At 35.9% G+C, this 14,414-nt stretch overlaps 3 protein-coding genes across 22 annotated transcripts in view; 1 reads left to right on the top strand and 2 right to left on the bottom strand.

Annotated features, from left to right (window-relative positions):
• Positions 1 to 14,414, top strand: part of LOC127867104 (dihydrofolate reductase-like) — a 632,040-nt gene that overhangs the window by 111,494 nt on the left and 506,132 nt on the right. The gene's annotated exons all lie outside the window — the stretch shown is intronic.
• LOC127867113 (uncharacterized) overlaps positions 1 to 14,414 on the bottom strand; it is a 707,753-nt gene that overhangs the window by 17,801 nt on the left and 675,538 nt on the right. The window lies entirely within an intron of this gene.
• LOC127867095 (uncharacterized) lies at positions 760 to 13,463 on the bottom strand. 2 transcript variants are annotated; one of them, XM_052408084.1, is made up of 3 exons: positions 13,358 to 13,463; positions 5,074 to 5,161; positions 760 to 3,496 (listed from the first exon to the last, which is right to left on the bottom strand). In XM_052408084.1, exons 2-3 carry the CDS (start codon positions 5,149 to 5,151, stop codon positions 2,156 to 2,158), a joined length of 1,419 nt encoding a protein of 472 aa, XP_052264044.1. In that variant the 5' UTR covers positions 5,152 to 5,161; positions 13,358 to 13,463; the 3' UTR covers positions 760 to 2,155. The 2 variants fall into 2 exon arrangements, with proteins under 2 accessions (XP_052264044.1, XP_052264045.1); XM_052408085.1 differs by lacking the exon at positions 13,358 to 13,463 and adding an exon at positions 9,042 to 9,273.

A 14,414-nucleotide genomic window follows, 5' to 3' on the forward strand; every position in this document is an offset into this window, starting at 1 on the left:
TTTTGTGGGTTGAACGGGCGTTGGTGATGGTTGCACGGGCGGTGTTGATTTGATGTTGAGTTGCTCAGCCTCTCTTTCAGGGAATTTATTTTTGAGAATAGTTAGTATTTCTGCTTCAGATTTACCTACCAGTTGTTTAGCAATCACAATGCCGCCTACTGCGCCGCTTTGATTAATTTAACAAAAATATATACGTGGGCAGGTCAGATAACTATGTCCATTTAAAGCTTATTACTTCCCTTGACTTTGTTTTTTGACCTTATACCTTGAAGGATGATGTTCACCTTGAAATTTTACCACTCAAAATGTGCAGCTCCATGAGATACACATGAATGCAAAACATCAAGGTGCTATCTTCAATATTTAAAAAGCTATGGCCAATGTTAAGGTTTTAGAACGACGCCTACGGCGGACGGCCGACGACGAGCTGGCTATGGCAATAGCTCGGAGTTTCTCCGAAAACAGCCTCTTTAAAAAACTAACAAAAAGAAAACTTACATAAGGATACACACGCTTAGAACAAAACGAGATTAACGGTATAACTAGATTAACGAAAATCCACCATTACGTTTATCATGTATGGAAATATTTCCGCATAAAAACATCAAACTATAACATATATCTTTGTATCTTTAGATTCAATACAAACTATGCGTTTTGATGAAAACAGATCATCCGTGTTCAATAAAAGTTTACATTCACTTGTCCAGTAAAAAAACACGAGCAATTATACATTCACATGAGAAGTAGTTTAATCAATTTGCATAAAACAACTGTACTTTATTTCTTATTAGTGAATGCAACACAAGCGTTATTGAAGACATTTTAAAAATAGGAATGAACACAGATATGCACCATTTTTATCGATAAGTGCAAACATGTGTTCAATACTTTTTGATCAATATTACAAATCACAACAATGTTTCTACTCAACAAGAAAAACAAGAATATTATCGACACATTTACAGCAATTACAACAATACCTGTGGACTCAGTAACTGTCAGTAACACATATATTCATTCAGTGCAAATGCGTTATCAATACCAATCATAAACCAAGTGAACATTTAGATAAGAAGATGAGATACAAATGACACAAACACACTTTATTTCCTAGCATGCTTACGCAAATAAACACAAGTCACATTTCTACATACGTGGACAAAATGAGTTACTACTATTAGTTCTAACAAGATGTGTTTGTGAAACACAATGTCCCCCTATATGACGTTTGACCTTGAAGGATGACCTTGACCCTTCACCACTCAATATGTGCAACTCCATGAGATACACATGCATGTCAAATATAAAATTGCTAGGTTCAATATTGCAGGAGTTACATTACATGAGCAATTTTGACTCATATATTTGACCTATAAAGATGACCCTGACCTTGACCTTTCACCACTCAAAATGTGCAACTCCATGAGATACACATGCATGCCAAATATCAAGTTGCTATCTTCAATATTGCAAAAGTATTCATAAAATGAGCGATTTTTGCCACATATATTTGACCTCTGACCTTGAAGATTGACCTTGACCTTTTACCACTCCTCAAAATGTGCAGCTCCATGAGATACAAATGCATGCCAAATATCAAGTTGCTATATTCAATATAGCAAAAGTTATTGCAAAATGTTAAAGTTGGCGCAAACCAACCAACCAACAGACCAACAGACCAACCAACAGACAGGGAAAAACAAAATGTCCCACACTACTATAGTGGGGGACATAAAAAGTAATATATGCATAACTTGAAATTATACCGCTGGTTTCCAAGCGCGATACGTACATATTTTGTTAAGATATATGCAATGTAGAAAAATTACATTACATAACTTTATTTTGCAAACTACTGTTATCTATGCGATTGACATTTTTTAATAAAATGTATCGAAATTTATTGTTTCGGTAAAGTTTACAGCCTACTGTAAACAAATCTTTTGTAAAATTGTGCACATTTTTAAAAAGTGAAACGAACGTCTGCAAGTCAAACTTCAATTACTGAACAAATCACTATTACAATAAGTTGTATAATTTTCACGTTCTTGGCAACAATGATCGGTGATTCGTTAAAGACAATATGTACTCAAAAGTTATAAATACGTGTTGTCCGCGCCTTGTTAGTGATCTATTGATCATCGTTAACGTTTTACATCAGAATTCTATTCAAAATAGCATCCGCGTTGGTAACTCGACTCCCTTCCATTATCATCCTCACGCCAACATCCGTTATAACCTCGTTTATTCGTCTGTCTAATGCCTGCACAATCGCATCGGTATAGTCAACCCTCCCGTTCTCATCCCTGCAGATTGCCAGTCTGTTCATGCGCATGAGCCACAACAACTCCAGCTCTATTCTCCTCCCGCTGTACCATCGTAATGGTTCAGGGTGAGCAATGAGAGATTTTCGTATCTTAGGAAGTCTAAGTATCATCTTCGGACCTTCATTGAGCATATCTGTAATCGTTGATATCCATGTGCGTTGCTGTTCCTCATCCAGTCCAGAGGTTGCCATCAAATTCCTTTCTGGAATCATATAGTATGGTAGCTCTAAGGTGATCAATGCAACTCTAAGCGCATCCAATGCTTCATGCAACCACTGCAAAATACTTTTTTTATGAAACGAGGCTTGAGGATTATTTTCCGCCATCCATAAAACGATGTTTTTTAATGTGTACGATGTAACTTCTTTCTTACGTGGATGTAATACATCGTTCTTTATCATTTTCAATAAAACATACAATTTAGTTTGAGTGTCATTAAGATTGCTAATTAGTTCGATCTCACCGGCGTTAAAACACACTCGCCATTCAACATGCTGATGTTCACTTCCTTTAAAACCAACGGGCGTAAGAACTGCCCCAAGTGATACGACCTGCTGAACGACTTCCGGTGGCGGCCAGTGGCGAGGTCTTGCGGCCCATTTTGACAGGATGTTGGGACAGTAGTAACGTAATGCATGGACTAAGTCGCTGTGCAAGTGTCCATACACTGTTCTAGGAATTGACGGTCCCGCACGCTCATGCTGCACCTCGCCCTTAGTCAAGTCTTCTTTCGACCAGTTATTAACATACAAGTCACTGCTCAAAAGTTCGCGACCATATCCGTCATCACAAAACGCATCACGTACGTGCCTGTGAATGGTTGTACCGCGTCTCTCCAGTAGCAGTCTACAGTGACCATGGTAACTCATACGGCTGAGTGATCTCAACACGGTTATCTCCCCAGGAAAGGCACATGACTTTACATCATCTTCTAAACAGAATACTCTATTATCTACAGCCATTATATCCACATCACTTTCCAAGTAGCTGCTCAGCCCCTCACCTTTGCTACCCGTTGTAATAAACGTTGCCGTTCCACATGCCCTTGCAGTCCACAGCTTGCCATACTCCCGATATGCGTCTCTCCGAGCCTGTATGAGCTCCGGTCCGAAACCGAGCCAGCTCAGTATAGTGCATGTCTCAACGGAGGTATTTTCCCACTGAATCTAAAAAACGTTTCAATTAGAAACACGCTACATGTCATAAATAACATTACATCGTTAGTAGTCAAATAAATCAGCGATACTAAAATTATTCCAATTTAAATTATTCTTTTACGGCCATACCATTCGATGTATTATCAATTTAAAATTCTAACACGGCACGCGACTTGTTTTCTATAGACAAAGAAGGAAATCAAGCGTGGGTTATTCTGCAATAACTTATGGGCGGAGCTTAATGTTTCGAAAATAGTTCCGAATAAATAAAGAAAATATTGCAGTAAAATGCACGTGCTGAAACCCGCTCTGAAAGAAATGTAATAAATGTAGCATGTATAAATGTAATGAAATAACAAATTGTATATTTGGTGATAAGTGGCATAACCACACCTACAAAGAATGTTATTGGTTAGGAAGCGTAATTCAGAAAACATTTATAGCATGTCAGCTTTTCAGTAGCATCAATAAACGTGCCGTCATTAAGTTTCTACGATTGTTGTTCTCAATGAAAGTGACGTCATTTGCAAAATATTTATGAATGAAAACGACGTCATATGTTTGTACACATCAATGACGTCACTAAATAGTGAACTTTGTACTAAGAAAGGCGGAGTATTGAAAGATATAGTTCACGTCCCAAAGCTTGAACCAAATCAATCAGAATCGTGTTAGAATCGAAATAATATTTTTCTATAATGGTTTGTTGTCGAATAATCCACAGTAAGTTGTATAGATGCGTGTTGCTTCGCACTCGTGATATAATTCCTACGCATCAATACTCCTTACTGTGGGTTATTCGACAACAAACCATGATAGAAAAATAGTATTTCTTAAGTATTATCTTGTGAAAATATATTACAATTTCGTGTGTATGTTCTCAGTGAATAATCCAATAGTCGGTACAAGTATTGCCAACCATGAATTAATTAATAAATTGAATTAAGTGGATTGAAATAAAGACACTGAAAATATAGACGGTAATCAACGGCGAGTTCATATATATTTATGACATCCATTCGTAAACATACTAAACATATAATGTTTAAATCTCTATTATCTAAAATTGCAAATTATGAACGAATAATGTTATAACTCTTGATAATAAACTAAATTGCTATAGTTTAAGCTGCATAATTTAACGAACTTATATAAATTTCATTGTTATGTTTGTAAATACAATATCTTGATGTTTAAATAGTTATTTACTAATTTAAAAGAAAACTGTGAAAAACATTTGCCAAAAAGTAGTGTCGTACTTTGGCACGTGCAGACACTGATAAGTGGATTTTAGGAGATTCATGAGAACGAATGTATTCATTTTTAAAGTTTCACATTTCTTTACAGAAGTTAAGTATTTAATTTGGGACCAATTATTGATATTCAGTATAAATTTACCGTTGTTCATTTTTCTAAAGATGTTAACGTATATCCGTCTTTAGTTATGTAAACAGTAACCAACTAGATTGAAATGCCATTAAGAAATATAATAGGGGTAGGGGAAACGCAGACATCTAAACGGGAAAACTATGCGCTAATTGTCATTGTTATGGTGGGCACAAACTGCACTCGATTTATCATCTAACCAGGTCTCCTTTGCTGGACACACTGCCCTGTCTTCGGAATCTTTCCAGTTCATCAGGTCTTGTGCCACTTTCAGCCATCCATACAGTGCTGAAGTAAGATATTCGATTAATATAGGATCTTGCATGAGTGGTCTTTTTGTATTGAATTTATTAAGGTAATATGTATTTAACTTGTTATTATTAAAATGAAATGATTTTTTTATATTCTTTTTTGGTGCTAACCTGCTTGCAATCATAGGGCTCCAGACCGAAGTGATGTTGTGATGGTAAGTACGGTCTCCTTATATTATAAAAAAACGTTCTAAGTAATGCAGCCATCCGGCTATAATAGTAATGCGTCGCGCTCTGTGAAAACCGATTGTTATACATGTGAGTAAAGCGTCGCACCATAAGTCCGCACAGTCTGTTCAGCGACGACACTTTCCGCTTGTATAGTAATTTTAGTTTTAAGTAAGTATCTTACATGTTTTAGCGACAATCAAGTTTAGGTGATGATCTATGTGCTTTCTTGTAAGAGACCTCCTTTAATTGACAAATTATATAAAAGCGGAAAGTCTCTTCACTGATTAGCCTGTGGGGTTTACTCACGCAAATCCAGGATAACACTTTACGCACATGCAATAAGCCCAGTTTTCTCAGAACGCGGCATATATGCAAACGGAAGTGTGTTATATTCTATAAACCTGAGCCTTATATTGTTGGTATTTTTTTCTGATCGCTTCAGAATAAACAAATGTACGACACCACCTAATGTAATCTTTATATGTCATTATTCAAAAAAGTATATTTCATGATCTGCAAAAGTAAACCATGTTTAAATCCTCATTGAATATCAATGTCGACACTATCCGCCGTAACTAAAGAGACTTCCTGTCATCCTAAAACACATTAAAGGCGGACAGTTTCGTCACCGACTAGCCTGTGCGAACTCATAGGCTAATGTGAGACGACACTTAACGCACATGAATTAAGCCCAGTTTTCACAAAGCGATGATTGAGTTATCGCACAGTTTTTAATTCCTGATATTTAAGACACAAACTACATTCGATTAAGTCATCCTTGAAAACACGTTGCATATATGCTACTTTTTATGAGCAATTCAACACGGATAATCGGATATTATCTATGAACAATTTTGAGGACTAGATGAGCCTCGCTCTGGAAAAACTTAATGTATATGTGTAAATATTCGTCCCGTAGTAGCCTATGCAGCCCGCACAGGTTAATCAGGGACGCCACTATCCGACTTTATTGATTGTTTTGTTTAAACGAAGTCGCTTTTAAACGAACATTCAGTTTAAAAGAAAAGTTTCGTACCATATAAGCCTGTACGAACTGCGCATGCACATGCATTAAGCCAGGTTTCCCGAAAACGAAACCCATATATTATATAGTGCAAAATGTACGGCCTGGCAGTCAGACGGATACGTACCGTATATAATGCCTCCCGCTGTGTAGGGGCATAAACATTCAAAATAAGCTGTGCTCTGGGAAAACGGGACTTAATAAATGTGCGAGAAGTGTCGTCGAAGATTTCCCTGTGCATTCAGGCGAAATTGCACATGAAACAGACTTAATTTAACAAAAAATACCATTAACGCGGAACGTGACACTTAACTCACATGCATTAAGCCCCGTTTTCCCAGAACACGACCCATATCAAGAGCAGTTCACAACTATGTAGTGTACGGGGCACGTTCATTCCAGTTAGAAGATCACCGAAACACATCGAAACACATCATACCTACTGTTGTTATCACCACTTTCGAATTCACGTTTCTAACGGATTCCATCGCTCAATACTCCCTCCAACCCCCGTTAACAATATTTATAATAAAATGTGTTATGTAATAGGTGTTTGTAAGCTATTTAAGTGTTATGCATAAACCTTTGTTTATTGCATACAGTGTCTTTTTATACTCTGTAACACACACGTGATTGAGTTTGTATTATTTTAATAAAATGAGTCATTATTGTTCACGTAGGCGTGGTAATTAAACACCTCATGGTTTACTCATACGCATAAAAGTCCGTTTTTATTGACCGATAGACAGCAATATATCGGAAGGCAAATGCAAACATCTCTGTCAATATCCTTCGTCACATGTTTACTACTACCACTGAATGTGTATCCGAGTAGAAGCACGTACGGTGAACGAACGCTTCATCGAAGGTTCAAATAACAATAACTACACTACGTACTAATTTGTTTCCGCATTCTGCCGCGGTCGTGTTACGTTACTCATATAAAAATTGCAACCTTTTGACGCAGGTTTAACAGGAATTGAAGCTGATATTTATCAATCACCGAAAGTCCTGTGGTGGTGTATATTCTTTCATAATTTGTGTATAGACTTATTCGAAGTGTTTTTTTATTTAAATGACGTACACACAATAAATTGCAAACAATCAAAAAGCGCTTGTCTTCGAACCATAGTCACATACATCCGTTGCAGTTACCTTGGGTGGTCTGCATTTATACTTATTAATTAACAATTGGCTCCAATTTTAAACAAAAGCCTGGTCTGATAAAACTAATCGGACCGCGCTCTAGGAAACGGGGAAATTGCATGTGCGTAAAGAGTCGTACCAGATTAGCCTGTGCAGTCCACGCAGGTGTTTCAGGGTCTAGTATTTCGGCCAAACATGAAGTTTCTTTTTAAAGGCACTACGTGTGCGGACTGGTATTACAACCTTAAACAAGTCCACAACTCGACTACTATCACGCACATGTTAATAATCTGAATTGAACACCAGAAATGAAAAGTATATTCCTTCAACGATATTCGATATAGTTAATGGTCGCTGAAATATTTGCTGCCTGAAGCGATCGTGTCGTTGCTTACGGTCGACAAGACGCTACAACTATATATATAACGTTATATTCGCAATCCATAGTTAGGTAAATCATATTGCTTATCCCGAGGTGTTCTATTTTAGTGTTGACGTTAAATATATGTCTATGTCAGATCTGATGAAATTTTACTGGCTTCATTGATACAAATATAGGGGTGCAGTTCATACTGAAACAGTGTTCAATATATTGCACATACAAGTATTTGAAGTTAAGTAAACCTTAAAATTATAACATTAAGAAAACATGACTTTAACATTGCAAGCAAATATGCTTGTTTAGAAATAATTTCATAGTTTAAACCTATTTATTTTAGTTCGATTGCATTTAAAATGATTTCTACTTGGTTGAAACGCTCTCGGGTCCGTTTCCTGTGCCTGACGCCAGTACTTGGTGTTTTGGGGGGAACGCTCCCACATGAGGATTGAACCAAACACCGAACCAAAGCAGGTCGCAAAGCGGCCACAATATCCATGACACCGCGGCGACATTTACAATAGTTTATTTCGTCCGCGGAACATATATCTTAGTGTTTGCAGATGGAGGAATGTGCTTACGCACCCGTATACAGATGACAATAAAGTACGGACGTCACGTTATATATGTATACATGGCATTGTTAATGAAGTCGCTTCCAAATTTACCGACATTAACAAACATAATTAAGGAACTCAATAAAACAAATTTGTGTGACAATTTAAAGTTATTCATACTCGCTGCGTTTTTCATGTCACGTAGATTTTTGACCGTCATACGTACATAGGAAACGTTGAATAATTTAAAATTAATAATTAAATTCCGCCAAACGATATTTGTCTGTTTATCGGTTACGAAAATATTTTAATTGGTAATATTTGCATATTATGATACATTTCGCCTTCCGGTTATCTACACAAACATTATCATTTGTGCGTGTGAACAAGCAATCACGATAAAGTTCTATAAAATCGTGCGAATGTTGATTAGCTAATACTATCATTTTTTGTGGTCAACAATTTGTGTATGTCTCTCAGTCGGTTGGCCTTTATCTCTGAGAATGTATTTGAATTTCTTATGTTCAGTATAAACAATCGATAAGAAAAACTATTTAACAAGCAAATGTCAATCATATACCTTAATGATTGATTGAAGTTTCTGATACCCCTTGTTTTTCGACGATCTTCTGACACAAATAAGGCCTTCTTAATTAACAAACATGTACCGTGATTAGCCCAAAGAATATACTAGAAAATAGTGTATACAATTCGAAAAATAATTGCAAGTTAATATCAATGTATATAAAGGTATACGCTTGTCAATAACTGGTCAACTTGATAAAAGTGACTTGCCTCTCTTTGTCTTTACGGATTATTATTTTATATATATATATTTAAATTCAGATTGTTCAAACTCAGTATGTACTTATGCCTTATTTTTCAGAATAAATAGCCACACACTGATTTAGTATTCAAGAGTTTCGCTTGTGTATTTATAACTATTCTTTAAAATGGAAATATTATATATATATTTAGTTTTTTTAGGAACAACTGGCACTTTAGCATGTTTTTTTTAGAAATGAGAAATACGAGCCTTTGGTTATTACGACAATCACCAACGTGTTACGCTTAAACTATCTTCTGTAACTTATCGTTTAACAAAATCCGTGTAGTCTATTTATTGTTCAGTGATAACAAACATAGCTATGGCGGAGGATAAAAACGTATTTGTCTCAACGTCAATTAGTAAGACAAAAGCAAAATAACCCATGCTTTGTTACATTATAATTATAGTTTCGATATGAAATACATATTTTTTGTTTAAGGCGAGCGTTTAATTTATCTCTTCGAATGAAAGTTATATTAATAGAAAACATTACTAATATTTAATAAACTGCGTAAATCTTACCACTAGTTTCCCTGCCAACACTGTGTTTAAACTTCTACAGATAGCTTCCTAAACTTGAGAGTTGATTCAATAATACAACAAACAAATTCATGCCTGAATAAATAGCAGTGATTCACGCGTCTCCACATTATTAACAAATCATTTAAACCAATACTTCAAGTATAATACCCAATGCTTCAATTCAAAATATACCAATACACAATCTATTGAAATAAAACTGAATGGTCTGATGATTTCTATTGATATCTTCGGTATTTGAAGGCGCAGGCATTCAATTGAATGGATTGTAATAAAATAGTGTCAGGTTTAAACGATTAAAACTCAACTCCGTCAGGTAAATACTTACTATGAAAATGGGCAGAGTTAATATGTGCTATCGGTTAAGTGTCTTAACACTAAAAAATATCGGGACGGCGTCTCCAATGTAATTATTGCCTACTTGCATAACTCAAAATTATTCCATCCAACTAGTTCAACACTCTATGATGGCATTTAAGTTTTTTTCCACGTAGCTTGTGTCAACAAAGTGTTGATGTAACGGTACTTCTTCAACTCTAGATGTTCTGAAAAATGAGATTCTGCTTTGAGAAAGGGAGTTTAATGCGTGTGCGTAAATTGTCGTCCCATATTTATTTAGCATAAGCAGTCCGCGCAGGCTAATAAGAGACGAAACTTTCCGCTGTTATGTTTTTGTTTACTTTAAAGAAAGTTTCTTCATATCGAAACTCCAGTTAAGGCTGAAAGTGTCGTCCTTGGTTGTGCGGACTGCACAGGCTAATCTGTTACGACATTTTACGCACATGAATTAAACACCCTGTTCACATAGCAAGGCTAAATAATAAAAAAAAAACTTTTGCGGTTTTTTTCTCCTGCATCGCAAATCTATCCAGACACTAGGATACCATACCCCACACATATTACTCAACCCAGCCTATTGTCAAAGAAACAATACACGCCTCGGTTCTAGTAATCAGGTCTTTAGTGACAGAGATTTTCTCGGTTTCTTCGTTCTTCGTTAAGTAAGCGGAAACTGACAACATAACAAACACTAGGCACCCATTGCAAGTCGGATGCAGAGGTACCAACACGCTGGTGCTCGGAATGTACTCTCAACAACTTTAAGTTAAATATTAGCCGCGCTCTGTGAAAACGGGGCTTAATTCATACGCATGTCTTCACAGCTTAATTTTTGCAGACCGAACAGTCTATTAGGAAAGACACATTCCGCTTTTATAGAATTGTTTGTTAAAGAGGGTCTGATCTGCACAAAATTAAATGTAAGCGGAAATTATAGTCCCTGGTTAGCCTGTGCACATTTCACGCGCTAATACGGGACGACACTTAATACAAATGTATTGTGTTGTGCATATTGAGCCTAGTCCGCTACGCAGTCTAAGAGAAGCTGAGTGCACACACTATTTAGGGACTACGTGAGCCTCGTTCTGGGAAAACTGTCTTTAATGCATGCGACTTAAGTATCAGCTGGGACGATACTTTCCGCCGAAACTGGATTTTTTTATAACAGACCTCCTTTAAACGAAAAATTGCGTAAAAGCGTATAGTTTCGTCTCTGATCAGCCAGTTCAGACTGCACAGGCTTATATGGGAAAACACTTTCCGCACATGCATGTATTACAGTTATACACATCGCGTCTAAATAAGAGTTAGTTTATACTAATCGTATCCAACTTGCGGTCTTGCCTACGCAAATTCGAGTGTGCCCAACACACAACAAAATACCAAATACACATAATTTTGAACTTTTGAAGCGGATATTCTGACATTTGTCCCCATTTCTTGCGAGTCGGCAGTGGGTCAATTGTAAACGATTACTTGGACATAAAACGGGTACTGGAATAGGAACTTCGGTATATACCGGTACTCTGAAATACACATAACTGTGATGCCCACATGAAACATATTGTAACACAGGCAATTCACAAGTACATTAAAAAGGGCTTGCTATCACAAATAACGTTCATGTTCAAATACCTATATGTACGACAATAATCCATATAAGCTGTTAATATATATATATATGTAAGTATCCATTTAATACCTTTAGCTCGCATGTAGTCACATAAACTTGACAAGCGAGACATGCGGATTTTTATCAAATTTAAAATTGTTTGATTATATGTATTCCAAAGTAATCGTGTACATGAACCAGTATGTCTGGAGACACTTAACTTCTAATAGCGGTGGAGTTCGGCGTTGTTTTCGTACAGACACGAGACCTTCCATACGGGACCCGTGCTTATCATTGTTTGGTTAAAATACCCTGTGGACTTGATAGTGTAGAGTAAATCAACATTATAAACTCGACCGAACTACGTAGAAAGACCATACAGAGACATTTCTACTTGAGGCAATATTATAAATCATATGATTGGAATTCAGAGCATAATAAAATCGGACATCGAAAATAAAGATAAGTGAATTAATGCATTGTTTATAATACATGTAATTAATCAAAATACCTTTAAAATATGACCGAATTGTTCCATATTAATATATTAGTTCAGCAGTGTCATTTATCTGAAAGTAATGAATTGTTTTATCTGGAATTTCTATTCTTCAATCCGTGAACTTCGCTACCAGGAATTTTCATTCCGCAACCCGTAAACTTGCCAATTTAATATGATAGTTTATGAAATATATATTTAACTTGTTATTACACATTCGCCAACTGTTTTGCCGGAATTCAAACCGGATTTGACAAGTACCATGGCTATTGAAAAGTAAAATATGTAACTTTCATTGCAGGCCAAAACATTTAACATGGAACAGTGATTTTTTCAATTTGCAAAGCTCTCACTTTTGAGTATAACTAATACTTTTAAGTATGTTAATTATAATTTAAACTTGCGCTTTTGTAAACAAGAAAACTAAACTGTAGAGAGTATAACTTAAAGCTGACGTTCCTTTAGCCCTCCGATATCACGTCATTTTGTTAATTGTGAACATAATACTTAATATAATCTGGATAAGCCTTACCGATCGCGGTTGATTACAGCCCAATATATCCAGTCAAATCTTTGCATTTGTCAATGTAGCATTTAGAAAGAAAATAAAGACACGCAGACATGAACACAAATTTTGTTCGGAACGCATGCTAATAAAACAAACACATCTTCGTCACTCAGACTGCAATCCGCCATGCATTCTGAACGATGACATCAGTCATTTATACTACTCAAACAAACATGTCAAACCCGTGAGGGGAATCCCCTTGAAGTGAGAGGTGGTTATTTTTAGAAATGCATATTCATGTCAGAAATTATAAATATATGGGCTTCGTTTCATTTCACCATCGCATTAATTTATTACAGTTTACAAAGCTTTTGCAATATTTATAAGCCGATAACAAACACAATAAATATAGACTTTAATTACACCAAACATTTCTATTTTCCCTTTACAATTAAAGAAGTAACTTTCGATTTCAAATTATGAACAATTAGGTTAAAAGCGAAATACTTTTAAATAACCTTCGCGTTTCACGTAGAATTCGTACGCGTAATAAACTAATAATAAATCCTTACCATAAAGAACATACTTAGAGAGCAATACTTAATTATAATATCATATTTATTTCGCTTAAACTATACACTTCGTCATAAGACAAACATCTCCAAGTGGTTACTTCCCCTCGATAACAGAAAGGTTAAACACCACTAACACAGTCTTTTAACGTGTCTACCTCCGTGTAATCTCAGCCGTAATAGACACCACGTTCCGATAATTGATTCGAATATTTCGATTTTAAAACTAATGTTAATATTATTTATTTATTTACATATAGTATTTTGTCCGTGTTTAACTGTAAACTATGTTTTCAACGTTAACGTTTGAAAAGAAAAATGCACACACATGTGCATAGTATATAAAACGGTACAAAGTATATAAAACGCTCCATACTGAAAATCATTCGAAACTTGCGGGAAATTATAACGTGTAAATGCAATGGCTACCGTTTACCTGTTTGGGGGTTGTAACTTCAATCAAGTGTTTGATTAAATTTCACGATATCCTTTCCCAAAGGTTCAATATTTCAATCGTCATATGAGTAGAAAGGTTGGTGTGAATGAAGCTTGTTGTCGTTCAACGAAAGGCCGTAATCATTATAACAAACTGCATCTTGTATCGATCTAGTCACCGATATAAAAATTAGTTTTATTTGTTAGTCGGGGCTCTTTCTATAGTAATTTAGAGCAGACGATGTTTATAATATTCAAGCGCGTGGTTTTTTCTATAGTATTGTGGTGTAGGGCTATTTCAATTGTATTGTATTGCTGTGGTATATCGATAAAATCGAAGCGCGTTCTTTCTGTTGTATTGTAGCCTGGGGCTCCTACTGCAGTACTGTAGCGTAGGGCTCTTTCTGTAGCATTGTAGAGTGGAACTCCTTCTATATTATTGTAAGTAGCGGCTCGTTCTGTAATATTGTAGGGAGCGGCTCTTTCTACAGGGTTTGTTCTATAATATTTTACAATATTGTTGTTCTATAATATTGTTACACATGACTAGTTGTGAAGTATTAAGCACTGTAACCCTTCTGCAGTATGTCGCGCGGTGCTTTTTCCACAAAATTGTATCGCG

The sequence above is a fragment of the Dreissena polymorpha genome, chromosome 2 (genome assembly GCF_020536995.1).
Source record: "Dreissena polymorpha isolate Duluth1 chromosome 2, UMN_Dpol_1.0, whole genome shotgun sequence".
Classification (NCBI taxonomy): domain Eukaryota; kingdom Metazoa; phylum Mollusca; class Bivalvia; order Myida; family Dreissenidae; genus Dreissena; species Dreissena polymorpha.